At 40.6% G+C, this 25,820-nt stretch overlaps 1 protein-coding gene across 1 annotated transcript in view; it reads left to right on the forward strand.

The window, feature by feature from the left end:
* Nucleotides 1–514: 514 nt before the first annotated feature.
* The window catches only part of MPP4 (MAGUK p55 scaffold protein 4), a 39,235-nt gene continuing 13,929 nt past the window's right edge, over nt 515–25,820 (forward strand). Inside the window, exons 1-14 of the mRNA XM_047082233.1 lie at nt 515–586; nt 1,218–1,311; nt 2,637–2,758; nt 6,319–6,396; nt 8,966–9,046; nt 10,201–10,332; nt 11,041–11,122; nt 12,234–12,319; nt 13,769–13,840; nt 14,532–14,728; nt 16,925–16,989; nt 19,388–19,405; nt 21,959–21,997; nt 23,982–24,002. Of these exons, the coding sequence (XP_046938189.1) occupies nt 515–586; nt 1,218–1,311; nt 2,637–2,758; nt 6,319–6,396; nt 8,966–9,046; nt 10,201–10,332; nt 11,041–11,122; nt 12,234–12,319; nt 13,769–13,840; nt 14,532–14,728; nt 16,925–16,989; nt 19,388–19,405; nt 21,959–21,997; nt 23,982–24,002 (1,159 nt within the window). The remainder of the gene's footprint in view (nt 587–1,217; nt 1,312–2,636; nt 2,759–6,318; nt 6,397–8,965; nt 9,047–10,200; nt 10,333–11,040; nt 11,123–12,233; nt 12,320–13,768; nt 13,841–14,531; nt 14,729–16,924; nt 16,990–19,387; nt 19,406–21,958; nt 21,998–23,981; nt 24,003–25,820) is intronic.

Raw genomic sequence — 25,820 nt, forward strand, 5'->3', positions numbered from 1 at the left:
TATCACTACACCATATATATCACTATATATAATGAAATAACATGTTTGCACCTATAAAAAAAATCCACCAGGATGCAGCAGCTTTGAATGCAGACACAGATAAAGGCAGATAGTGTGGTGTGACACTGTGATACCCGAAATGGTATGAGCAGCCTTAGCACTATTGACATGATTTTCTGAAATAGTGAGCAACTTGATAAAGTCCAAGCAAAGCAAAGTAAATTCATTTCTCAATTACAGTAATACCATTTCAGAAAATTCAATGTATATTATACAAAAATACTTTGTGTTTATAGGTAAAGAAAAGTTGGGTTCCAGGCTCTGATAATTATACAGTTTTTTTTGTTGTTGTTGTCGTTGTTGTTGTTTTTAGCAACATCAAAGTCCAGTGAGGTGTTTGAAAATTATACCAGGTGATTTTTCATCATATAAGGCAACTTCTCTGAAGTTGTGAGCATGACCCCTTTGCCCTTATTTTCTTAATCCCCATTTTGCTGGCTGAAATGTAGAAGTGATGTTTGGAGCTCCAGCTACCATTTTGGAACAGGAAAATGAGAACCATACCACACCCCAGGGTGGCAGAGCAGTGAGCTAGAAGGAGACCGTTCTCTGAGCACTTCATGGAGCAAGGCTGCCCTACCAGTCCTGAATTTTCTCTGCCTCTACATTTTTACATAAGCAAGATATAAATTTCTACCCTGTTTCGCCACTATTGTGTTTCTGTTTCTTGAAAATAAACCTTCTGAAAGCAACGTAGAAAACAACCTTTAAGAGTATGCCTCAGGAGTAGCCATGACTCTTGCCATTATGATCAGTACCATGAAGAACTATAGGTGCAGTGAGAGAGAACAGGGCACCTGAGTGGAGTCAAGCCAGGGAAGCCTCTTCTGGCTCTGAAGGATGGTAAAATTAACTTGGCAAAGAGAAGGGAAAGAAACAAAGATTTGTTTGTCACTTGCTAAAAAAAGAGAAGAGTGGGAAGACTGTTTTATGAAATTGTAGTGTTCTCTCATAGGGGTTAATTTAGGGAGTAAGCTCCACAGGGCAAGTATTTTTTTTGATATGGATCCCAGAGTATAGCACAGTGCTTGACTTGCTCAATATAAATGCTATTGAAAATATATTCCAGTGCATGAGAGCTGCATGGCCAGCATGACTGAGTGAGCTGTGTGCTGTGAGCTATTGGTCTGCTCCCAGTTCCGAATTCCTTCTGAAAGCTTGTGCAGGGAGGAGGGATACAGACAGACAAAGGCACAGATCCACCAGACAAGAAGGACATGAAGCCCTCTACGGCCACCAATCCAGAGAATGGTATGTGGTATCAGGACTCCTTTCTAGATTGGAAAACCCTTATAATATCATTCTAAATATGAGATCAAAATTAGGGGAAGGGATTCTGATAGATTTTGTGTGATTCTTTTTTATTTTTATTTTATTTTTTAATGTTTATTTATTTTTGAGAGAGGGAGAGTGCGAGCAGGGGAGGGGCAGAGGAGAGGGAGAGAGAATCCCAAGCAGACTCCTTGTTGTCAGCATGGAGCCCAACTTGAGGCTCCATCTCATGAACTGTGAGATCATGACCCGAGCCAAAATCAAGAGTTGGAAGCTGAACCGACTGAGCTACCTGGGTGCCCCAGATTTATTGTGATCCTTATAAGGACATTGTTGTACACTTAAGAGTGTCCTACTACATCTACTAGTGATGAGTGTAAGCAATTTTCAAGTCAGGATGGAAAGAAATTGGCATAGTGAGTTTAGAACCTCTTTTTTTCTCTGATCTCCCAGTGTTTTATTTAAACTTAGAACTTCACAACTTGTTCACATTCAAGATATCACTACAATAAATAGTTTCTATTTGTAAAAAAATCAAGCATTCACTAAAATCTGTTCAGTTTCTTTAATCAGTGGAATCCTGAGATTTGTATTAAAAACCTATGGACCAAGTTTTTCAATCACATTTTCTTTTTTTTTTTTTTTTCAACGTTTATTTATTTTTGGGACAGAGAGAGACAGAGCATGAACGGGGGAGGGGCAGAGAGAGAGGGAGACACAGAATCGGAAACAGGCTCCAGGCTCTGAGCCATCAGTCTAGAGCCTGACGCGGGGCTCGAACTCACGGACCGCGAGATCGTGACCTGGCTGAAGTCGGACGCTTAACCGACTGCGCCACCCAGGCGCCCCTTCAATCACATTTTCAATAAGAACTCTCAAAAAGGGTGAAGACAAAGACTATGTATGAATTTGAGAAAGAAGATCCAGAGAACAACTAGATAATTTTGGAAAAAACCAAAGGCTGATAAAAGTAGGGAAGGGAAAGCAATTTTGCTCTCATAAAATCCTACATCTGTATATACTATGATCTATTATTTCATCTAATGTTCCCAACAACCCAATGGGAAAGCTAGCATATTCTCATTTTGCCCCAAGGACTGGTTTTCAGATAGTTGTGTGACTTTCTGAAGCTCACACAGTGATAGAACAGGGCTTGAAACCTGAGTCTTTGGCCTTAAATCCAGCATCATCTCCTTCCTCCATAGTCACTAGGACATCCCAGCTGTCTGAGTTGTCTTTCATACTTACACCTGCCTTTCTTCACCTACACTGACCACCCCATCTCTGCCCTCGCCCTTTTCCAGGTCTCTCCCAGATCCTGAGGCTTGTGCTACAAGAGCTGAATCTGTTCTATAGCCGAGATGTGAATGGGGTGTGTCTCTTGTACGATCTTCTCCATTCGCCGTGGCTGCAGGCTCTGCTGAAGGTGAGCACCTCATTACCCGGAAGCCTTTGCTTACTGTGGGAGCTGGGAACTGCTTACCCAGCTGTGCCACTGGTCAGTTGTCAGGAAATTCCAACTTGGTAAATGTTCTTAGAAGGCCAATTCTTATGTGTGTTCTGAGAATTTCCAACATGGGGGTGGGCGTCCCCACACCAACAACAATTCTCGGGATACTACTGGATGTCCTACTATTCATCTCAATTCTGACACTACCTACCTGGAGATAGCATCGGATAGCATCGGATCCTATTGGAGATAGCATAGGTGAAGGGTTCAGTCTCACAAGACTGCTGTACCCTCCCCCCATTTCAGACATCAGTCACAAGCCAAGATGGGTACCTGTACTTCTGACCAACTGTCTATAAATCAGAGATTTCATAACCTCCTCCTTGGGTTCCATTAATTTGCTACGTTTCCCTTGCTAGATTACCAGTTTATTATAAAAGGATATAACTCAGAAACAGCCAGATGGAAGAAATAAATAGACCAAGACTTGTGGGAAGGGATGAAGAGCTTCCATGCCCTCTTCACTCTTCCCTAGATTTCCACATGTTCACAAACCAAAAGTTCTACCAAACCCAGTCCTTTTGGGCTTTTCTGGAGGCTTCATTACATAGCCATGACTGATTAGATCATTAGTCAGTGGGTGTAGATTCAACCTCCAGCCGCTCTCCCTTCCCCCAGATTTAGAGGTGGAGGAAGGGGGTGGGGGTGAGGTGGGACTGAAAATGCCAACAGTCTAATTACATGGTTAGTTCTCCTGGCAACCTGCCCTTAACCTTAGGTGCATTCCAGAAGTCACTTCATTAACATAAAAAAAGAGCACTTTCCTTGCTTAGGAAATTCCAAGGGTTTTAGAAGCTCTGAGCCAGAATCAGGGCCAGACTAAATAATGTAATTCTTATTATAAATCACAATATCACAGCAATTCTCAGAGAAGAGCCACACAAACCTATTAGCTTATGAAGGAATTTAATTTAGGTGGGGAAGTATACAGCAGCTCCTCTTTTCTCTCCTAGTTCCTTTTCGTCCAGAGGACCATGGGATCACAAAGCAGCTACCACAAATGGCCATCAGCACCTTTAGCATCTGTCTACAACCCTTTGTCCTTGAGGCTAAAACTCAGTACAAATAAAAATGCTTTAAAAAAATTATTCCTGTTTCTTAAAATCAGGAAATGAGATATATGCAGTTCTGTTTAGACATTTAAAATTTTTCTTTCTTTCTTTCTTTCTTTCTTTCTTTCTTTCTTTCTTTTTTTGAGAGAGAGGGAGAGAGAGCGTGCATGCGCTTGAGCGCAAGAGCTTGTACACGTGCACTAGTGGGGGAGGGGCAGAGGGAGAGGGAGAGAGCATCTTAAGCAGGCTTCCTTGGGCTAAGCCTGACTAAGGGCTCCATCTCACAACTGTGAGATCCTGACCTGAGCTGAAATCAAGAGTTGGACACTCAACTGACTGAGCCACTCAGGCACCCAATGTTAAATTTTTCTTACCTTGAAAATTTCTTCTTCTTCTTTTAAATTTGGCTATAATTTCTTGCACTGTACAATAACATCTACTATCTAATTATAATTTTGTTCAAATGTTATTTTTAAGAAAGATTCTTTTAAAGTTAATTTTTGGATGTGGGTGTGTCCTTCAGCTAAGTGTGAAATGTGGTCAATCTTCTGATGCTTGTTAATATATTATTTAAAATAAGAGAAAATGGTGGGGTGCTTGGGTGGCTCAGTCAGTTAAGCATCCCACTCTTGATTTTGGCTCAGGTCATGATCTCACAAACTGTGAGATCGAGCCCAGTGTAGGGCTCTGCAATAATAGTGGGGAGCCTGCTTGGGATTCTCTCTTTCCCTCTCTCACTGCCTCTCCTCAGCTCTTGCTCTCTCAAAATAAATAAATTAAAAATGAATACAATAAAATAAGAGAAAGTGGCAACATCTTTAGCATGAACAAAGAGGTACACTCACAGAACTTGTTTTAAAAGTCTTGATTTCTTCATCTATTCATCTATTGTTGGACACTCAGGTTGTTTCCATGTCATGACTATTGTGACTAGTGCCTCAGTGAGCTCGGGGGTGCAGAGACCTCTTTGAGATCGTGATTTCTTTTCCTTTGAATATATACCCAGAAGTGAAACATACAATGGGATGTTATTCAGCCATAAAAAAGAAAGAAATCCTCCCTTTTGTGACAACATGGATGGACCTGGAGGGCATTATGCTAAGTGAAATAAGTCAGACACAGAAAGACAAACATCATATGTTTTCACTTCTATGTGAATCTAAAAAAGCAGAGCTCATAGATGGATGGTTGCCAGGGGCAGGGGCTACAGAAAATGGGGAGATGTTGGTCAAAGGGTATAGACTTGGTTATGAGATGAGTAACTTCTAGGGGTGTAATGTACAGCATAGTGATTATAGTTCATAATACTGTATTATATACTTGAAAGTTGCTAAGAGAGTGGATCTTAAATGTTCTTAACACACCCACACACACCCACACACGCAATCATAATTATGTGAGGTAAAGCAGATGTTGACTAACCTTACTGTGGTAATCATTCTGTAGTACATACATATATCAACTCAACATACTGTGCACCTGAAACTCACACCATGTTACCCGCCAGTTTTCTCATGAAAACTTGGGAGGAAAAGCCTAAACTAATTCCTATCAGGCATGTTTTCCTCTTGGGATTAAGCTCAAGCAGGAGTTTTCCTGTTACTAAAGGGATTCCCTTGCTCACCTGTGCAGATGGTGTGTACCCCATGTGCCCTGCCTCAGTTCATCAGCCTTGTGTCTTCTGGGTAAACCTGAGCACTTGGCACAGGGGCGGCATGAGGAAGCACTGTCATCCCTGATCTAGATGGTAGAAGGCTGGGCCTAACTGGCCTCTTGGGCCTCATCCCTCCACCTGTAAGAGAAACCAGATTCCTAAAATAAGAAAGGCCTCACTGCAGAGCTGAGCATGCCTGGGCATACTCAGCCAACTGTAGATCCTGCTGTGGAAAAAATTCCTGGGGTCAGCAGAGGCGAAGTTGAAATTTTTATAAATGAACGTTTACTGGAGAATTAAGAGAGGAAGAGGAAACAAATGGAAGATGAGAACAGAGAGCAATAAGCACATATAGTGTGCCCGGCCTCTTGTTCACACACTCTGCTGAACCCCAAGCCACATGGCCGGTGCCCTGGCACAGAGGTTCTTACAGGTCTCTGGCCTCAAATCCCTATTGGTCCCAACCCTGGAAAACCCACTTGTCAATATAACAAGAGTAAAAGTTTGAATTTCCTTTTACCAGTGATGGTGGCTGGGGAAGACCAATTTCTAGTGGCGGCCAGTAATTAAGCCCTTGAAGCATTGAAACCACCAAACTTGAGCCCATATCTGTTAGACAGTGAGAGACACCTTATTAAAGGCCAGTCACACAAGCCACTCAACTGCTTGCACCGTGGCCTGGCCTGTCTCTCCTCTTGCAGACCTTTCAACCTGAAACATTAATAGTCACGTTATCAATAGGTCATTCTCCCACCGTTGCCCTTCTGCAGGTTTATGATTGTCTCCAGGAATTTAAAGAAAAGAAACTTGTTCCTGCCACAACTCATGCACAGACGTTATCCTATGAGGTAAGGTGGTTTTTTAATCCACAGAAGAATAGGGCTTTAAACGTGAAGCCATTTTACTTGCACTGTTAATTTAAATGAATTAAGGACCTAATGGGAGAGTTTGACTGATGATTTTGTATTGCGTAAGTGTTTCTAATTGAGCTTTAATAGAAGGGAGAAAATTAGTCAGCACTTCAAATTTAAACAAACAAATGGCATTTTAAGCATATGTCCATTTCTCTCTTTTTCTCCTAAATCTTAGGCTCAGTTTATCCCATGTAATCCTTGGGTAATGCTGTTATAGAAGTGTTTCCCAAATTTATATCTCTAGCGGGGTTCTTTGCCTGAACTCTTATACCCACTGCCTTCTCCCCATTGTACTTAAAATTTTTTTTTTCAACGTTTTTTTTTTTATTTATTTTTGGCACAGAGCGAGACAGAGCATGAACGGGGGAGGGGCAGAGAGAGAGGGAGACACAGAATCGGAAACAGGCTCCAGGCTCCGGGCCATCAGCCCAGAGCCCGATGCGGGGCTCGAACCCACGGACCGTGAGATCATGACCTGGCTGAAGTCGGACGCTTAACCGACTGCGCCACCCAGGCGCCCCCTTTTTTTTTTTTTTTTTTAAAGATTTTTTTTTTTTTCAACGTTTATTTATTTTTGGGACAGAGACAGAGCATGAACGGGGGAGGGGCAGAGAGAGAGAGGGAGACACAGAATCGGAAACAGGCTCCAGGCTCCGAGCCATCAGCCCAGAGCCCGATGCGGGGCTCGAACCCACGGACCGTGAGATCATGACCTGGCTGAAGTCGGACGCTTAACCGACTGCGCCACCCAGGCGCCCCTCCCCATTGTACTTAAATGCATGTTTAATGGACCCTTCAAACTTAACATGGCCCATGAGCTCCTGATGGTCCCCACACCCAAAGCTACTTCTCTCCTAACCTTTTCCATCTCAGTAATGACACCTTTGTTTTTGTAGTACTCAGGCCAAACTCCTTGGGGTTATCTGTGACTTTCTCTTTCTTTCATACCTCATACCCAATCTGACAACAGATTCTTCAGGGCCAGTTTCAAAATATATCCAGAATCTCATCACCTCCACTCTGCCACATAATAGAAACCTTCAGCATCTCGTATACAGATAACTGCAATATAGCCTCCTCCCTGGTCTCCTGCTCTTGCCCTCCCCCCCCCCCCCATCCCCATAGTCTATTCCAGCATAGTAGTTGAAGAATTCCTCTTGAAAGGGGTGTCAAATCATGTCACTTCTCTGCTTAAAACCTTCCAATGACTCCCTATCTCAGTGTACACATCACAGTTCTTAGATAGTCAAACATAATATAGTTCCCATTCCCTCTTTGACTTAACACTCACTGCTCTCCCCCTTGCTCACTATGCTCCTGCCAGATTAACCCCTGTCGTGGTTTTATCCAACAGGCACCTGCCACAGGCCTTTTGCACTGCTATGCCATATGTCAATAATGCTCTTGCCCATATACTCACATGATTTACTTCCTCATCTCCTTCTGGTCTCTATAGAAATATTACCTTCGCACTAAGGCTTTCTCTGGTCACCCTACCTAAAATTGCAACCCCTCCCTGTCCACCTTCCTGTTTTATTTATCTTTTTAACTCTCATCACCATCAAAAAAAAAATGTGGATTTTTTTTTTTTGAGAATGGGGATTTTTGTCTGGCACTGTATTTGTATCACTGAAAACAGTACCTAGCACATAGTAGATGTTCAATAGATATTTATCAAATGGATGAAAAAGTGTAATCTATTTTCTTATTTATTGCCCAAACTGTATTAAAATAAATATTAAAAAAAGAAAGACTTTACCCTCCACTCCATTAATCAATAATTCACATTGTTCTCAGTTATTCCCAGGAAAACACACATATGATATTTTATTGTTGTAATTGTAGTGAACGGAGGTAAAGCTTAGTAAACTATTTATTTTCATTTGACTGTATGTAATGAGGCTCAACTGCTGAGAATTTATAGAGCTCTGTAAAGTCTTTAAAGTTCTCATGTCCTATCAGAAAGCAGGTCTACACCTAAACCACAGAAAAGAGATCAGAATTTATTCTGTTTAACATTTTTTATTGCAGTAAACACTAAAATTGGTAATGAAATAGTAAGTCCTAAAATACAAACTACTATTCCCATTTTCCATTTGATGGAACATCCACAGGATTGGGCTCAAATACCTGGAGAACTCAGGTTCCTTAACCTGCCCATAAAGCATTCATGTTAACAAACAGTTTTAGCGCCACTAGACGGAGATTGCCTTGGTACATATGATATGACAAAATCATGTTAGTTCTTATTCCAAGCCTGTAATATGCCAGGACTGGGGCACTGAAGTTTAGATCTACCCCAAATCTTGAATTCAACTTGCTGTAGTAAAGTTTAATGATGAAGGAAAGATTCTGGGCCCCGACTTTAAAGATGAAAATGAAGATTTCAATAACAGCTTGTCTTAGGTTAATGTGCTATATCTGTTATCCAGCCTGGGTGAGGTTAACTAGGTGATGAAGATTTTAAAAAATTTTACAGTGTACACTTTTTTTTACCAACCAGGTAGTGGGGATATTACGTGAATCTCCTAAATCCCCTGAGACCCAAGAACTGAGACAAATCCTCCAGGCTCCACATTTTAAGGCAAGTGCTTACTAAAATAGATAAGATATGCCCATCTGGTGCATAAACAAAATTGGGAAGAAGAAATAAATGTGACAGAAAATGCACTTTCTGAATAGACATTCTATTACGGCACACGGGTGACCAACAGATTGTTCTTAAAGATGTGGGACTCAGATGTGACTGGCTCTGTGTTGTTAGCCATGGAGCTAAACCTGCCAGAGTTATGAGGAGACATCTGGAACTTTCCATGTGTCTTGTTGCCCCCCTACAAGGCCATTGTCCCTCTAAAGTTCTGGGGGACAATCAGGGTAGTATACTTCCTTGTAAATATTTTAAGTTTTGGATAAAGTGTATGAAGATGTTTGGAAAATATAGTATAAGGATGATAAACTCAATGAGAGGTATATGAAGAACATTTGACTAAAAAACATTTGATTGCAGAATGGAAACCTATCTCATAGCACTTATAGAATTTGAGATCATTTTATCAACAGATGAGAATTTTAAGAGAAGCTCTGCATTTGGAGCAATGGAACTTATGAGTCAAATTTTTAGTTTACAAGATAACCCTAGAGAATTTTCTCTGAGTTCCAGTGAAGTTCTGTCCTCCAATCTCAGGCTGGGCTATCAAGTGACTAGTTCCCCACCCAATGAAATAAAAATTGAACAAAATGGGCCATTAGAAGGAACTCTTTGCTCATACCCTAAATCAGGAAGCTACTTTTTCTCATTCTGTTCCTCATAGGCCCTTGGGAGTCACTGACAAACTAAACCAGCAAGATGTTTTGATTACTATCCCCCATTCTGCTTTAATTAGAGAAAATATTACAAAAGTTATTCTGTAGTTCAAGCTTGTAGGAACACCATGGATTACATGGATTTGCAGGAAATGAGAAGTGACAAAACACATTTTAGCAGAAATGCAAGAATATATTATGTATCACTTAACCTCTCCCTGCCTTGCTTCTTTTAAAACGGGGACAATAAATATAGCTGCCTCACAGAGTTATGGTGAAGACTGAGTTAATCCACATAAAAGGCCAGTGTGTACGTGTTGGTTGTTGTGGTAGTAGTGATGGTGGCGGTGTCTTGGACAGAGTATTGGCTCCCTGTCTTCTAAATGCGTATGTCCTACGTGTGACATTTACTCACCTTGCCTTCTCTGTTCCTAGGCCTTGCTCAGTGCCCATGACACCGTGGCTCAGAAAGATTTTGAGCCCCTTCTCCCCCCATTGCCAGACAACATCCCTGACAGTGAGGAAGCAATGAGGATTGTTTGTTTGGTGAAAAACCAACAGCCCCTGGTAAGGAAATCACTTTATCTTTTCGTTACAATTATACCATGGTTAATTGTGAACCAAGGGTTAATTATGAACTAAGGGTTGATTGTGAACTCTATTATCTCTAGTAGTTATTTAATATAATGTTAAATATTCTTGTCTCTAGTCACAGTATAGTTTGAGGCATTCAGAAAATGTGAGGGGATCCAAGATAATGGCTGAAGCATGTCCTAGCAACTTTTGCCTGTGGCTTTGAACACATGATACATTATCATGTTTTCTCTAGGAAAGATTTTTGCTTAGTGTTTTTCTTTGTTGAAAAATCTGTGAGAAATAAGACTTATTTTATTTTATTATATTTATTGTTTGGCTCTCTGAGGTACATACATTTCACTAAATTCCAATGTACTTATCTAAGTTTTTTTCTCTTTATTGATGGGAAGCTAAGTGAGGCATTAATTTGATTTTCTAAGAAGTCTCTTTGATTAGGTTGTAATGGTGAGAGCTTTCTTTATCTTTGTAAGGATCTAAATATTCTTTTGTATCTATGTGGTTGGATAGAGACCTTGATAGGCCAAGGTTGAATGAATGGCCTTGTCTTTTTGATGGCATGGTATGGCCCTGGTTGGTATAAATATCCTCTTCTGACCAGACCAGAGGCATATTGAGGGAAGCCACCAGAAAAATGGTCATGTTAGGTAAAAGAGGGATTCCACTGCATTCTTTCTCCAGGGAGCTACCATCAAGCGCCACGAGATGACAGGGGATATCCTGGTGGCCAGAGTCATCCACGGAGGGCTGGCCGAGAGAAGTGGTAAGCTGAGCAGCAGAGTATGGATGTGACCAGAGAAATAGGAAACGATTACTTGTTTATTCTTCTTTCCAGGGAAACCCAGCTTTCCTAAACAAGGTCAGGGCTTCTGTGCATTGCATTGGTTACTAGGAAGGAGGGAATAAATATTCCAGAAAATCCTGTTTCCCTCCTTCACTGAGGCCCCATATTAATGTTCTCTCAGTTTACATTCTTGTGGTAACCTACCAAGCTAAGTATTATCAGGCCATTCTGCAGAAGAGGAAACTGAGGCTCAAAGAGATTAAGTAACTAATGTATGCACGGTTTTCAATTAGACTCAGGATGCAAGTCCGGGTCTGTCCGCTCTATAGTCCCAATTCTCTCCCTTCACCTGGTCCTTCCGCTTGCAACAAGGCTCTGTTCCACCTTGAAATGCCTGTTGCTTGCCTTTTCTACCAGTGAACTGAATTTCCTTACTTTCACGGCTGCATTTCCGTGCCTGCTGCCCCATGTCCTCACTTCCCAGGGCCTTGGAGACGGGATGGGCTTCATACCCCAACATTCTTAGAGCAGTGGCCCCAGGATTTCCTAGTTGCTAAGTCCATTGGCCCTTCCTTTGGCCTCAGTTTTATTTTTACTTTCTAGAACATTTGGTGTCATTGACCGTAACTGTCTTGAAGTGTTCATCACCCGTGGTTTCTGTTCCACAACGTCATCCTGCTTCTCACCTCTCCCTCCGACAACTCCACTGTTTACTTCATACTTCTCAAGGCTTGATCTTAACCCCCATGTTTCTCCACATTTCCTCTTTTGAAGAATGCCCCTCCCCTTTCCTTTTCATTTATCATTTACTCATGATATCTTCATTTTATAGCATCAGATTAGCAGAAATAGAAATATCACCATCACTTAATACCCAGTAAAGAGGTATAAAATGCGATTCTCTGTGCTTTGGTGGTGGTGTACTCCAGAATAACCAGCCTGTATTATTATTGTTATTATTTCAGAGTAAATGTTTAAATGTTAGAGCATGCTTGGCTTAATGAGTTTGCTAAAAATCTTTGGTACAGCTACCTCTATTTTTTGCCAGTTTCCTTGTATCTTCCTTTGTTTTGTGTTCCTGTTTGCCTAGGGCTGTTATATGCTGGAGACAAACTGGTGGAAGTGAATGGAGTTTCAGTTGAGGGACTGGACCCTGAGCAAGTGATCCATATTCTGGTAACAGTCTTCTGTTTGCCTTCTCCACGACTCAGTGCAGTGCTGTGGCTGACCTGAGCCTGTCTGGCCCATGGTGTGTGTGCTGAAACATGAGGGGGGTTTGGTCCTTTCTCCAGACCCCCAGACCTTTTCTGTTTCTGCTGGGAGACTTCTCTTGCCAAGCTGCTCTTTTGGCCTCAGTAAGGCTCTGCCAATCCCCCCAGCCCAGGCTCCTTGTTGCCTGAGTTGCTCCTTTGGAAACTGAAGCTGGGGTGGCCAGAGTGAGACTCTGGAGGAGTGTCTGAACCTGAGCAAATTACCTTTGCTCCCCTAACATTTTTATACAGCTGAAATCTATTCAACGTCTTCCTTGAGGTAGCTTTGGGGTAGAAAAGATGTCAGGGGAGGCTACCCTATGGGAGGGGGAATTCCTTGCCTGTCTTGCCCACCATCATTGGTGGTTGAAACTGGGGATTTACGACCAGTTTATGGTTTAGGTTTCTTTTAGGTCCCATTTCCACTTTTCAAACCTTTGCCTGAATCACAGTCCAGCTGTCATAGCCATAGTGGTATGCCCCCCAACCTCCCCCATGCACACCCCAAGTGTGGGGGCTGACATGGATTACTATTTATCATAGTGGTTCTCAAACTGAGTTTTGGGGGGAACCCTAAATTTTCATAGATGTGCCTCAGGGACTACGTGAGAGGTGGGATTATAGGGAATATACTAAGCACCAGAACATTGTGCAAACCACATGCTATAAGATGCTGCACATGAGCTTTAAGGACTGTCAGTTGCAGACACACATGGCTCCACCTCAGCCATTTTGGTGCCAGCTTCAGAGCCAGGATGGTGGGGTTGTGAAATTTCTGAGCGACATTTGTTCCTCTCTGGATCTCTAATACCTGCCACAGTGCACGTGACAGGAGGATCTGGCCTTCTCCATCAGTCTAATAGGTTCTCTGTCTTCTCAAAATGTTTGAGGGCCCCCCTTCCCACCATGAGCTTAGAGCTTGTCCATCCCCCCAGAAGACTTGGGAGCCCTCTTCTTCCCCATCAGACTGGGCCGCCTGGCACAGGAACAGGTGTTCGGGAAGTAATTACTGACTCAAGTTTGAGGAGGGAAAGTCAGATCAGGACCTCATCTCCTTCCCCAGTGTCTGTGGGAAGAAGACCTTGCTGAATAAGGTCACGAGATGGAGTGTTCCTGGGGGAGGCCAGGCCTCGGAGTGGGGTTTAGCAGGCCAGGAACTCTGGAGCCCCATAGCAGGGCAGAAGCTGAGCTAAATTTCTTCCTAATTTCCACTTCTGCATGGTGATATTTAGCTATTGAACCCTTGTAAAAGTCCCTGTGGGGGATGTCACCCTTAAAACTGGGCACACTGTGTTATAACTCGATCTGCTAAAATGTCATAACCCAGCGAACTCTGTGATTTGTTATTCTCCCCCTCCCCTTTGACATTTTCTAGGCTATGTCTCGTGGTACAATTATGTTCAAGGTGATTCCAGTTTCTGCCCCTCCTGTTAATAGCCAGAAGATGGTAAGAATATACTGAGCCTTCATAATCACATATAGGAAATCCTCAAATAACAATAATAGTGACTTAATATTTTGTATCATACTACCCTCCTCTATAATGTGTTGAACATTTGTTCAATACTGTGTTGCACATTTTGTTTTGAGAGACAGAGAGGGAGAGCACAAGTGAATGAGGGCAGAGATGGATAGAGGGAGAGAGAGAATACCATGAAGTGGGGGGGGGGAGAGAGAAACAGGGCTCACCTGAAATGGGGCTCGTGTTCACCCGAAGCAGGGCTTGAGCTCACCCCATGCGGAGATCAAACTCATGAAGTGTGAGATCATGACCTGAGCTGAAGTCAGATGATTAATCTACTGAGCGACCCAGGCGCTCTGGACATTTTTCAATATTGATGACATGAGAGGCAAATGAGTAAATGAATACAATAAAAGGAGATGGAGTACAAGAAGTTAGAAAGTAACATCAAGAATGGGAAACACGTGAGCAAAAACTTCTCGGTACTAAGAGATTCTGCTGGCAAAGTCACTTTTTTGGTGGATCTTAGACTCAGTTCAAGAGGCAGCTTCCCCTTTTGGAGAGTATGGGGAGGAAAGATAGTAACAGTAGGTAGAGGAGTAGAGAAATGGTTTTAAGTCTTGACAGCCCATGGGCAAGGGTTCTTTTGATGGGACCATTTTGTACCTACTGTCAGGTATATGTTCGTGCTATGACCGAGTACTGGCCTCAGGAGGATCCTACTATCCCCTGCATGGATGCAGGGTTGCCTTTTCAGAAAGGGGACATCCTGCAGATTGTGGACCAGAATGATGCCCTCTGGTGGCAGGCCCGGAAAATCTCAGACCTTGGTACCTGTGCTGGTCTAATTCCTTCTAACCACCTTCTGAAGAGGTAAGGAAATTCTTACTCCTGGACTCAGGACTGAACTATCAGGACATAAAATGTTTCTCAGGCTTCTGTTATTGTAGTTAAGATTAGGTAAAGAGTGACAAGCAGATAGATAAACATATACACTGGTCTGTAAATCCAAAAGTCAACTTATCCATATGCCCTAAGCATTTTAAATACTCAGGAGACCAGAAAAATCATATCATCTAGAAAAGAGAGAAAAGCACTTGTGAAACTCAAACTTAAAAAGATAGTTCTAACTCCCTCTATTAATAATTCAGGCCTGAATTGAAATGTCAGTTATTGAATCTGAACCCACGGCTGTCATCTGTGTGTCCTTGAGATCTGAGGGAATGAGTAAAGATAGAAAATAGAAAAGGGTCCAAGGCCCAGCCAATGTTAAGAAATCGAGAGGAAGAAAAGGAACTAGCAAAAGAGATTGAGGAGTGACCAATGAGGCGGGATGAAAATCAGGACAGTATAGTGTCTGACCAACCACGTCAGCTGCTATAGACAGGACTGAGAACTAACCATTGGATAGTAATATGGCAGTCATAAAAGCAATTTGAAGAAATTATGGCATGAGACATTTTAGTACAAAGCAGAGCAGAGCAATGGGAAAGTAGCTGGAGAGGAAAGGGGAGTGGTGTGAAAGAACTTTTTTAGATGAGGTACATAATGCTCGTAGGAATAGTCCAGTGAGAGGGAAAACTTTTATGACAGAGAAAAAGAAAGGAACTGCTGTTGTCAATGTCCTTGAGCAGACAGATGGAGACATGATCTAGTACAGTTGGACAACACAAGGGTTAGAGGTGCTGAGCCCCTATGCAGTCAAAATTCTGCATATAACTTCTGACTCCCCCAAATCTAACTACTAATAGCCTACTGTTGGCCAATAATATAAACAGTGGATTAACACATATTTTATGTTATGTGTATTATATACTGTATTCTTATAATGAAGTAAGCTAGAGAAAAGAAAATATTAATAAGAAAATCATAAGGAAAGGAAAAACACATTTGCAGTACTGTACTGTGTTTATTGGAAAAAATCCATGTATAAGAGGGCCTGCTTAAAGGTCAACCATATACAAGTAGAGGCGTTGGCCTTATACAGGATCATAAACAGTAATAGTAACAGCAGAGAATCCAGAATGTGTGGACATAGTTGAGGGTGAGGATATGGCGAGAGCTTGTGGAAGTTCTCTGATTGTCTCAGTGAAATAAGGAATGCTGTAAGCTGAGAGTGAGGGTGGGTAAAGAAATGCTGGGAAAGAGAGAGGAAGAATGATGAAAACATGCACCTCTCCTCATGTCCATGGTCGGGGAAATCAGCCAGCAGGAAAGAAATCAGCAAAAGCTACTCAACACAGCTATTCCCCTTCCCCCAGAGCTTGTTTACCAGCACACAGCTGGCAGTGGAGAGGAAACAAGCCACCTCTTAAAAGATGCAGGGGAGCAGTTCCCTCAGGAGACCTGGGATTTGGTTAGAGCAAGAGGGCGAAGGGCTCACCTACTCACAGTAGGGGCTGAAGTCTGGGAGGCTTTGTTGAAGACTGACTTCGACTTCCATGGGGTGTGTGAAAGGGCTTCAGGGAAGGCGGGTGGTGGACAGAGCCTTACAGGGATTAACATGCAGAGGATAAGGGATGACCCAAGCTTTGGGGGACTGACATAAACAGGGATAAAGGCTTTACAAGGTTAGTCCTTATGGTCTCAGGGCAGAAAGCAGTGAGGAGGCTCAGGTAGGGGTCTTGCAAGGAGCCCACAGAAATGACAGGCTTATTGGATTAGCGCGCAAATAAAGGATGCAGAAGGAATTGAAATCCACGTGGCTCTAAGGGATTGAGCATCAACAACCTGGGAGGGGAACCGGAACATGCTATGAAGATTCAGAGACCAGCTGAAGCAGGCTTACCCACTGGAGAGGCAGGGGCCTATGGGTCAGTCGCTGAAGCTCTGGGGCCTGTGGCCAGGTTTTTCAGTCTAAGAGTTGCTCTGAAAGGAGCCTGTAAGACAGGAAAAACGTGATAGGAAAACCTGTATATTTGGAGAATATTTGACAATGTGTTTGGAGAAGAAATCTCCCTTTTCACTTGGGTAGAAGCAGCAGAATTCTAGGAAGCACTGGATCTATTTCACCTGAGTTAACCTGAGTTGATTTTTTTTTTTCCTCATGGTGTATTTCTTTGTGCATAGGAAGCAGCGGGAGTTCTGGTGGTCTCAGCCATACCAGCCTCACACCCACCTCAAATCCATCATATGTGAGTGTGCTGATACCTCAGACCCAGCGTGTGCATCGTGGGGAAGCCTGCTCCTTCTCTCCCAGGGCTGGCTTCCTGCCCAAGAGAGGATCTCTGACTGTCCCCACTGCCCAAATAAGCTCCTAGCAGCCATCTGAAATCCTACTCTGCACCTTCATGCCTTTGGATTTATAAGATTTTTCAGTTTATAAAGATGCAAATGTTCCTGTGTCGGTGATACCTTCTGTGATGGCCCCCCAACTCTGAGTGCCTCGAGGTCTTTACAGCTAGCTTATACATTATACATATGCTGGTGAACAAGGCTGCACACACAAACCTTCATGTGGGCTCTATGCAGGGGGGTTAAATTTCACACTATTCAGAAGCTCTGATGAACAGTCGTGTGTGCATTTGATGAATAAACATGGGACTGAATTATTACTTAATCAATGCAGTTTCCTCGCTAGATGGTAATATTCAAACGGCAGTGGGGGAATGGTTAGTAAAGGTATCCATGGTGGCAAAGCTTGTGAACTACTTGCCACCTGAAAATAGGGGCTGCAGCTTGGCAGAGCTCCGCTGGAACTGTCTGAGCAAGGCCCTTTCAGAAATGGCCCTCACCAGGCCCCCCCCCCCGAAAGGAAGTAAGGTTGGGGGTGCCAGGAGGGCGGGAGAGGGACCTGAACGGGAGGCTGCAAGGGGACTAAAGCAGACAACAGTGTCAGTGTCACCAATTGGCCCATGGCAAGTCCTTACTTTATTACTCGTCTAAGCCCCAAATTAGTTTTTCTTCTCCTTTTCTCTTGAAAATTTATGATGATAATCATAGAGACATTTTTGAAAGAAGAAAACTCTCTTATAATTCCTTCAGAGTGGCAATGTTTATTTATTTATTTTTGAGAGAGAGAGAGGGAGACAGAATCCCAAGCAGGCTGTGCACTGTCAGCACAGAACTGATGTGGAGCTTGAACTAAAGAACCCTGAGATCATGATATGAGTGGAAATCAAGAGTCGGATGCTTAACCAACTGAGCCACCCAGGTGCACCTATCTTTTTTATTTAAACATTTTATCAGAAACATTTTTCATGATGTGATCTTTATAGTGATATTTTAGTTATTTCTTTGTGTTTTGAAAAAGTTTTTTTTTTTGTTTTTTACCAAACCAGATTGCGGTACTTCTTTAATTCAGTTTCCTATTTCATTTCTCAAAGGCACATTGAAACGCTAATAAACCTTCTTTTTTAACAAATTTTTTAATGTTTATTTATTTTAGAGAGAGAGAGAGAGACAGAGCATGAGTGGGGAGGGGAAGAGACAGGGAGACACAGAATCCGAAGCAGGCTCCAGGCTCTGGGCTGTCAGCACAGAGCCCGATTCAGGGCTCAAATTTACAAGCCATGAGGTCATGACCTGAGCCAAAGTCGGGTGTTTGAGCCACCCAGGGGCCGCACTAATGAAGCTTCTAATCAGCATCTGGTAACTAGTAGGACCCCTAGTTGATGTTTAATTGGCTCCTGTAGCCTAAGTGTGATTTACATTAGACTTTTGGAAAAGCCCATCCTGAAATATGGTTTGTAGCCCCTATTCTTATACTCACAAATCTCTAAGTCCAGGAACTTCAAGGGTGGAGCCACTGACTTAATTGGTCACTTTTCATAGGGTTGTTTCTCATGGAGCACGTTCAGTTTCTAAATTATTAGATCATTCCTTTTCTTTTTAACTGTTTTAGATGCTGTAATAAGTATTATTTTGTATCTTTCTAATTAATGTTACCATAAAGGGGAAAAATCTCAGGAACAGGTTATTAGGAGGTATGGGCACTTTTATTTAACAAGACTTACTGAAAAATTTGCAGATGGCTATCATAAATATATTACTAAAGATGCTCATACAATTAAGTTGTCGCTGTTCTGTCTTTTTTCTTTCTTTCCTTCCTCTCTCCCCCTTCTTCATTCCCCCTTCCTTCCTTCCCTCCACCTTCCTTTCTTCCCTCCTTCCTGCCCTCCTTCCTTCACTCCTTCCTCCCTTCTTTCCTTCCTCTCTTCCTCCCTCTCTCCCTTTTATTCCAGTCAAGATTTGAGTTCCTAAAATATTCTGAACTAAGTGCATTAATTCAGAAATGAATAGAACACAACCCTTATAGAACTTTAAGGAGGGAAGGGGGTGGGATTTGCCAGAAGCAAAATCCCCATTTCCAACAAGATTCATATATGTATTAGTTTCTATAGGATACGTATTTATCATTTCATTACTAAATCTCTACCAAATTTCTATAGATTAAGCCTAGAACATTAATTAAATGATTTTGGCACTTTGCTTTTCTTATTATAAGTTAATCTGAAAAACTATAGCATTAACTATTGTGCTCTCTCTCACTCTCTCTTTTTTTCCCCACTTTCATTATTTGTCTGTATCCAGCAATTTCTATGGAAGAAGGTAAGAAATAGTATTTGAAAAAAGAAACCCTCATCTCCAAAGTCTTGTAGAACTTTTGTATAGTTTTGTTAATTCACTTCAATTCAGTTTAGCTATTTATTAAGCTCTTCCTATATACCTAGTAGTGTTCCAATCACTAAGATCTTAATTTGTCAAAAGATGTCAGTCAAAAGAAAGCACACATGATGTAATTGTCCTAACACTGAGAGGAATAGGAGAAAATAGAGATAACATTTATATGCAGCACATGGTAAAAATTCAATAAAAGTTGTGAAACTGGCTTGCTGTTTTGTGTCAGCTGTTTTACACACACTGTCTTAAAAATAACCCTGTAAGGAATTCGTGATTGTTCCCATTTTATGGATGAAAAGATTGAAGTCCAAAGAAGGTAAGAATATTGCCAGATGTTGCAGGCAGTGTAGTCTGGATTGAAGCTTCTGTTTCAGAGGCAAATGGAACCTCCAGTTATTACTTCTCTCTCTGAGCCCAGACACCCAGATGACTCATTATGATGCCACACACACACTTAAAAAAGCAAGAAGGCAAGATGCTATCTGCTTGTGGAGGGGAAGAGAGGCTAGAAGAGCACTCCCCTAGGCACCCCCACAGCTCAATCCTGAAACTGGAAATGGGCAGGTCTTTGGAGAGGCGGGGTCTCTGAGGTCTTGGTGGGTAACAAGCCCACTGTCTTAATCTGCTCAGGTGGCCATAACAAGATACCACAGACTGGGTGACTTACACAACAGACACTTTTTTTCTCACAGTTCTGACAGCCAGAAGTCTAAGATCAAGGTTCAGCCGGTCTGGTTTCTGATGAGATTTTCTGGCCTGCAGATGACTGCCTGTCCTTTTGGATTGGGGCCCCAATCAATCTTATGACCTCATTCAACCTTAAAGGCCCTGTCTCCAAATACAGTCACACTGGGGGATAGGACTTCAACATATAAATTCGAGAGGGATACAGATCAGCCCACAACACATACCCTTTGCCAATAGTGTGGAATTGTTGATTTTGAGAGAATAAAATCAGTGTCTGTCTTGGATCCCAGGGTTGCAAGTTAGAAAAATCAGGGCTACTTGTGCTGTTACTGGAAATTCACTCGTGTAAATTCCTCTGTAAAACAGAAATAATAATAGTAGTTTTCTTTGATAAAAAAACAAAAAAACAAAACATAAAACCTCTAGTTATGTCTTAGGAACTAATAAATTCATTGTTGTTATAAAATACTAATCTGAAATATAATCTCTGAATAATTATAAGGAATTGAATGGCAGCTATGTTACTTGTTTATCTGTGCCCCTATCTCTATAAAACAGTATTATTTTGTAAAAATTTTTATATTGCATATGTTACTTAAAAACCATAGTTAATGATATGGTCTGTAAGAAGGTGGTGATAGGTTTATTATATGACTTGATAATATTATAGCTTATTATACAGATAATTACTTGCACTTTTGGAACATGATAAGACTTATTTATTAAACCACTATTTATTTCTCACCTAGGAAGTTCTGGGCACTATGGTAGGCACAAGATGTACAGTGCTTTCTGAAAAAATTATTTTTTCAAAACATACATTTACATTAGCCATTTTCATATTAAAAGGAAAATTCAGTTCAACTTAATAAATAATTTGTCATGTACCTATTCTGTGCAAGACACTATACTAAGCTCTGTAAAATATGTAAAAATTAGCAAGACAGTTTATGCTTTTAAGGTACTATCTAGGAGGGCAAATAAGACAAATACTCAAATGGTTGTATTATATTACATCTATATATTAGAATAGATGTGTAGTAGCAGGGAGTTCAAGGTAGTAGGAAGAAAATGCTATGCGGTTCATGGCAGAGATAATCATTTTAGTTAATGTTTGAGATGGACCTTGAAGCATTACAGGCAAAGGGAACAGCATAAGCAAAGGTACAGAGGACTGACTGATGGTGGCTACTGTAATGGGAATATAAGATATGTGAAGGAAAGAAGTGGACAATAGCCTTCAAAGTTGGGTTTGGGTCATGTTGTAGAGGGTTTTGAATATTAGGTGGGGTCGGCTTTAAAAGTTATGGTCTCTTATTCTCTTATATATACCCTAGTTAAAGGTAAAAATAGTTAATTTTTTAACATTATTTTTATATATTATAATATATATTATTTATTTATTATTTATTATTTTAACATTTATTGAGTGCTTACCATACACCTTAGCTTTTCATACACTATCTCAGTTTATCCTCACTTACATGGGAGGTATTGCTACCATCTCCATTTATAGATAGAAAACTGAGGCTTGAGGTAAACTAATTTGTCCATTCATAAAGCCAATGCTTTTAAAATGTTAACCATTTTATGTTATGTTGCCTTCTATACCATAGATTTTCATTGAATATGGTGGAGCCCTTTTTAGCTCTCCAAGTGAGCAAGCATAAGGAATATGCTTGTTGTAAGAGTAACATTATTGTAAGGTGGTCTGAGTTTTACTGACATAAGCCTATACGTTGGGAAACTCATACATTTTAAGTTCTCTTTTTCCCTTACTGTCCTCTTTTATAGAAGATGACATGAAGATTGATGAGAAGTGTGTGGAAGCAGGTAACATTTCCTTTTGATAGAGTTACCACCAGGAGGAATATGAAGCACTTCAGCAGTAGATTCTCTGACACAGAGTTGGCCAAATGGGGCCACAGGTTTCCTCTGGAAGAAATGTGTAAAATGAATTCCCCTGCGCCTGCCTTTTTCTGTGGTTCTGGCACTTGGAAGGGAGGCACAGCTGTGGGAATGTCTCCAGGCTCCAAGACCAGCCTTCCACTAAGTGTTGTAGAAAGCAGTGTCTTAGAAATGATCACAGGAACATTCAGTAATACTCAGGTGTTACATTCAGTAACATTCAGGTGGAATGTCTGGAAACCACCATGCTTTTGTGAAATACTATAAAATACTGAAATGCCAATTTTTAAAAAGCGACATATAGTTTTTGTTATTGTTTGGTACCATCTTCTGGTGGATTCTAGTATAGATAAATAGTAGTGGGTTCCAAATTTTTGAGAAATATATGAAAACTTTTTACATTTCTATACTTATTTTTTTTTTTGTAAATTGGGAAAAGGTTTTCCAAATTTAGTGGCATAATGAAGATTGGCTCAAGAATCACCAGAGTATTGTTGGGACAGTAGTTGGAGAGTCCTTAGTCAGATAAGTGAATTTGTCTTGGCTTTCTGGGCTAATCTAGTTTTTAGAAATTAAAGAACAATATGAAATCTTTAAATTGTGGATATTTTAAAGATTCACATATACTTCCCAGAACAACTACAGAATAATGCTGACACCATATTTATTTTGCCAGGTACACATTCGGGTTTTTAAAAACTTACAGTAATATTCATTTCTTTCTATAATTTTAATTTACAATTTTTATTAGGTAATACATTCACATATTTTATAATTCAAAAACTACCAAAGTATAGAGTTCCTCTCTTTCCCTTCTCCTCTACTCAGTTTTATTTCTTGAGGCAATAAATGCTCTCAGTTTCTTCCTGATCCCTCTAGACATATTCTGTGCATGTAAAAGCAATGATATATAATTTTTCTCCTCTCCCTACCATCATCCTTACCATTCTTTTAAAAATACCTTTAAAAAAAACACAACAACAAAAAAGACTTTTTGATGGTACACTATACACACTCTTCTGTCCCTGGCTTTTCTCCTTAGCATCGTATATGATTCCATCTTAGTATATAAAGAGCCTCTTCCTTTGTTTTTAACAGCTTATTGGTTAAATAAATTATTGTGCATTTATATAATCACTTATCAGTAGATGTTTGAGTTATGTCCAGTCTATTCTATTACAAACAATGCTACAACAAATAGCTTTGTAAATATATTGTTCCACATGGTATGAGTAAACCTTAGATGCAGTATCGCCTGATCCAAGGACGCAAGCATTGGTAATGTTGCTATATATTTCAAATTGCTCTCCCTCTACATTCTAGTTTCGTAATCCTTAATATCTCTTTAAAATGCTAAAAAGAACTGTTTTAACTGAAAGTTGGTTTACATAAAATCTTTCCTTATCGCCTACACAAGCCTATGCAATCAAACCAATATACTCACTCTCCTTGCCACATTCCTGTTGCTTATGGTTCCTCCCCACCCTCTACCCTGCCCCAACCTTCAGTCAGGGTGCATCTCTCCTCCATTTGAAAGCCCTCTAATAGCAAAGCTGTGCACTATCTGACAATCCATTGGAGTTTCCTGTGACATTCTACCTTTCCCTTCCCTCTGAGCCTCTTTTACATTTTATTTAGTCTCTTTTATTTTATTTTATTGATTATAGCCTCATACAGCATACCTGCTTATTGTCATAGCCCAGCTACTTAATACCACATATCTCATTTAAAAGTTCAATATGCCATAGAGACACCACTGACTTGGCCTTGATTCAGGAAAGATTTTTAGAAGTTAGTGTGTATGCAGAAGCATAGGGTCAGGGAATTCATCTGTTAAAGTACAGGCTCAGTATTGATAGTAATAAAATGACACTTTTGGTTTTTTTTGTGTCCCCATGGGAAACCATAGATGAAGAAACATTTGAATCTGGTAAGTAAAAAATGAATATTTGGTATTGATTTTTTTTTTTAATTTTTTTTTTCAAAGTTTATTTATTTTTGGGACAGAGAGAGACAGAGCATGAACGGGGGAGGGGCAGAGAGAGAGGGAGACACAGAAACGGAAACAGGCTCCAGGCTCTGAGCCATCAGCCCAGAGCCCGACGCGGGGCTCGAACTCACAGACCGCAAGATCGTGACCTGGCTGAGGTCGGACGCTTAACCGACTGCGCCACCCAGGCGCCCCTTGATTTTTAAGAGTGTATTCCAGATATTGGTATAATGTAAACACACATTTAGGGATATGATACAATAATTGTTTAAATACCTCAACAGTATAATTGTGAGATATTATAAGCTTCACCTTAGCCAGTGCTTCTTTTGGGGCATTTTGGAGCTCTTTGGGATCATTTTTTGTTGTCACATTGATTTGGGGCACTGGCCTTTAACTGGTAGGACTCAGGAATGCCGGATGTCCTGCAGTGTGTGAGACCATCCTGCATAATATTTTTAATGTCCTATTGGACAAAACACATTACAAATATAAATGAGCAGTTCCTTAACACACAATAGTGATATACATTTTCATAAGACATAACATGAAAAGCTCAGTTGTTTAGAAGACAGTCACTATGGAGAGAGACATTTGAACAGGATTAAAGAAATTGCCTTGCAACTATTGAATAATTTACTCCACACATTCTGTCCGCTCCATACTGATAGTAAATAAACTAGAAAGTGAAGTATCTATGCTGATTATTTTCTTTTACTTTAAAATGTTATTTGTTATTATTGATGACATATGGTATCACCAAGTGTGTGATATCAACATCAGAGTAATGTTGACATCATTAGTAATGAAATAGGTCTCACAGAGTATTTTGAAAACTGGCAACCTTTTGGAGCATGTTAACATTACTCAACTGCTCCCAAGTATATTTCCTCCTTTTCTCCAGTTCATCAGATTATAATTGCTTTGGTATATTATCCCTACTTCAATTAAGGCAATTTCCTTTTTATATACAAGTAAACCTGGTCTGTCATTACTTATCAGAGCACTTTTTATTTCAGAATTTACTGTCACTTTGCCCTTATATTTTTCTATACTTCATATAAGGAATATTTTCACTTCCTTTAATCCATGCTTCTTCATTATAAGTGGGTATAAGCATCTAATAGTTTCTTATTCATAATTTCTTATGTCTTCTAGAGAAGTCATGCCTGAGGATTAATATTTTGAAATACACATTTTTAAAATATAAATGAATTCTTTTTAATTTTTTTCTTTATATGACAATTAGAGTATTGCATTGGTTTTTAAAATTAAGTGTGCAATAGATTATATTAATTTGATTTCATAAGAATCGAGAGATTGCTACAAATATTGGTTATAAAAAAGATGGCACTAAGACATATGGAGTTGAGAACTATGCACCTAAATTATTTACTTACCATTTATGTTGTTTCTAAATTTTCTAGTTTTGGGATGCCTGAGTGGTTCAGTCAGTTAAGCATCCAACTTCGGCTCAGGTTGTGAACTCACAATTCATGAGTTTGAGCCCCCATATGGGGCTCTCTGCTGTCAGCACAGAGCTCACTTTATATCCCAGGTGCCCTTCTAAGTAAATAACTCTTGATACTCATTCATGATGCTTAATTCTGTTACTTAGAGCTCTTAGTGGGCAGTTACATTTCTTCAGTTTTGATCTCAACTCTTTTCTGAATTTAGTGTCATGTGACCTTGAATTTCTCTGGGAGGTGATAATATAATCTAATTAGGAATGCCAATTAAAAAAAAGTAACAGAAAAC

The sequence above is a fragment of the Lynx rufus genome, unplaced genomic scaffold (assembly GCF_022079265.1).
Source record: "Lynx rufus isolate CCGP_SWC_20201006 ecotype Redwood Valley unplaced genomic scaffold, mLynRuf1.p SCAF_2, whole genome shotgun sequence".
Classification (NCBI taxonomy): Eukaryota; Metazoa; Chordata; class Mammalia; order Carnivora; family Felidae; genus Lynx; species Lynx rufus.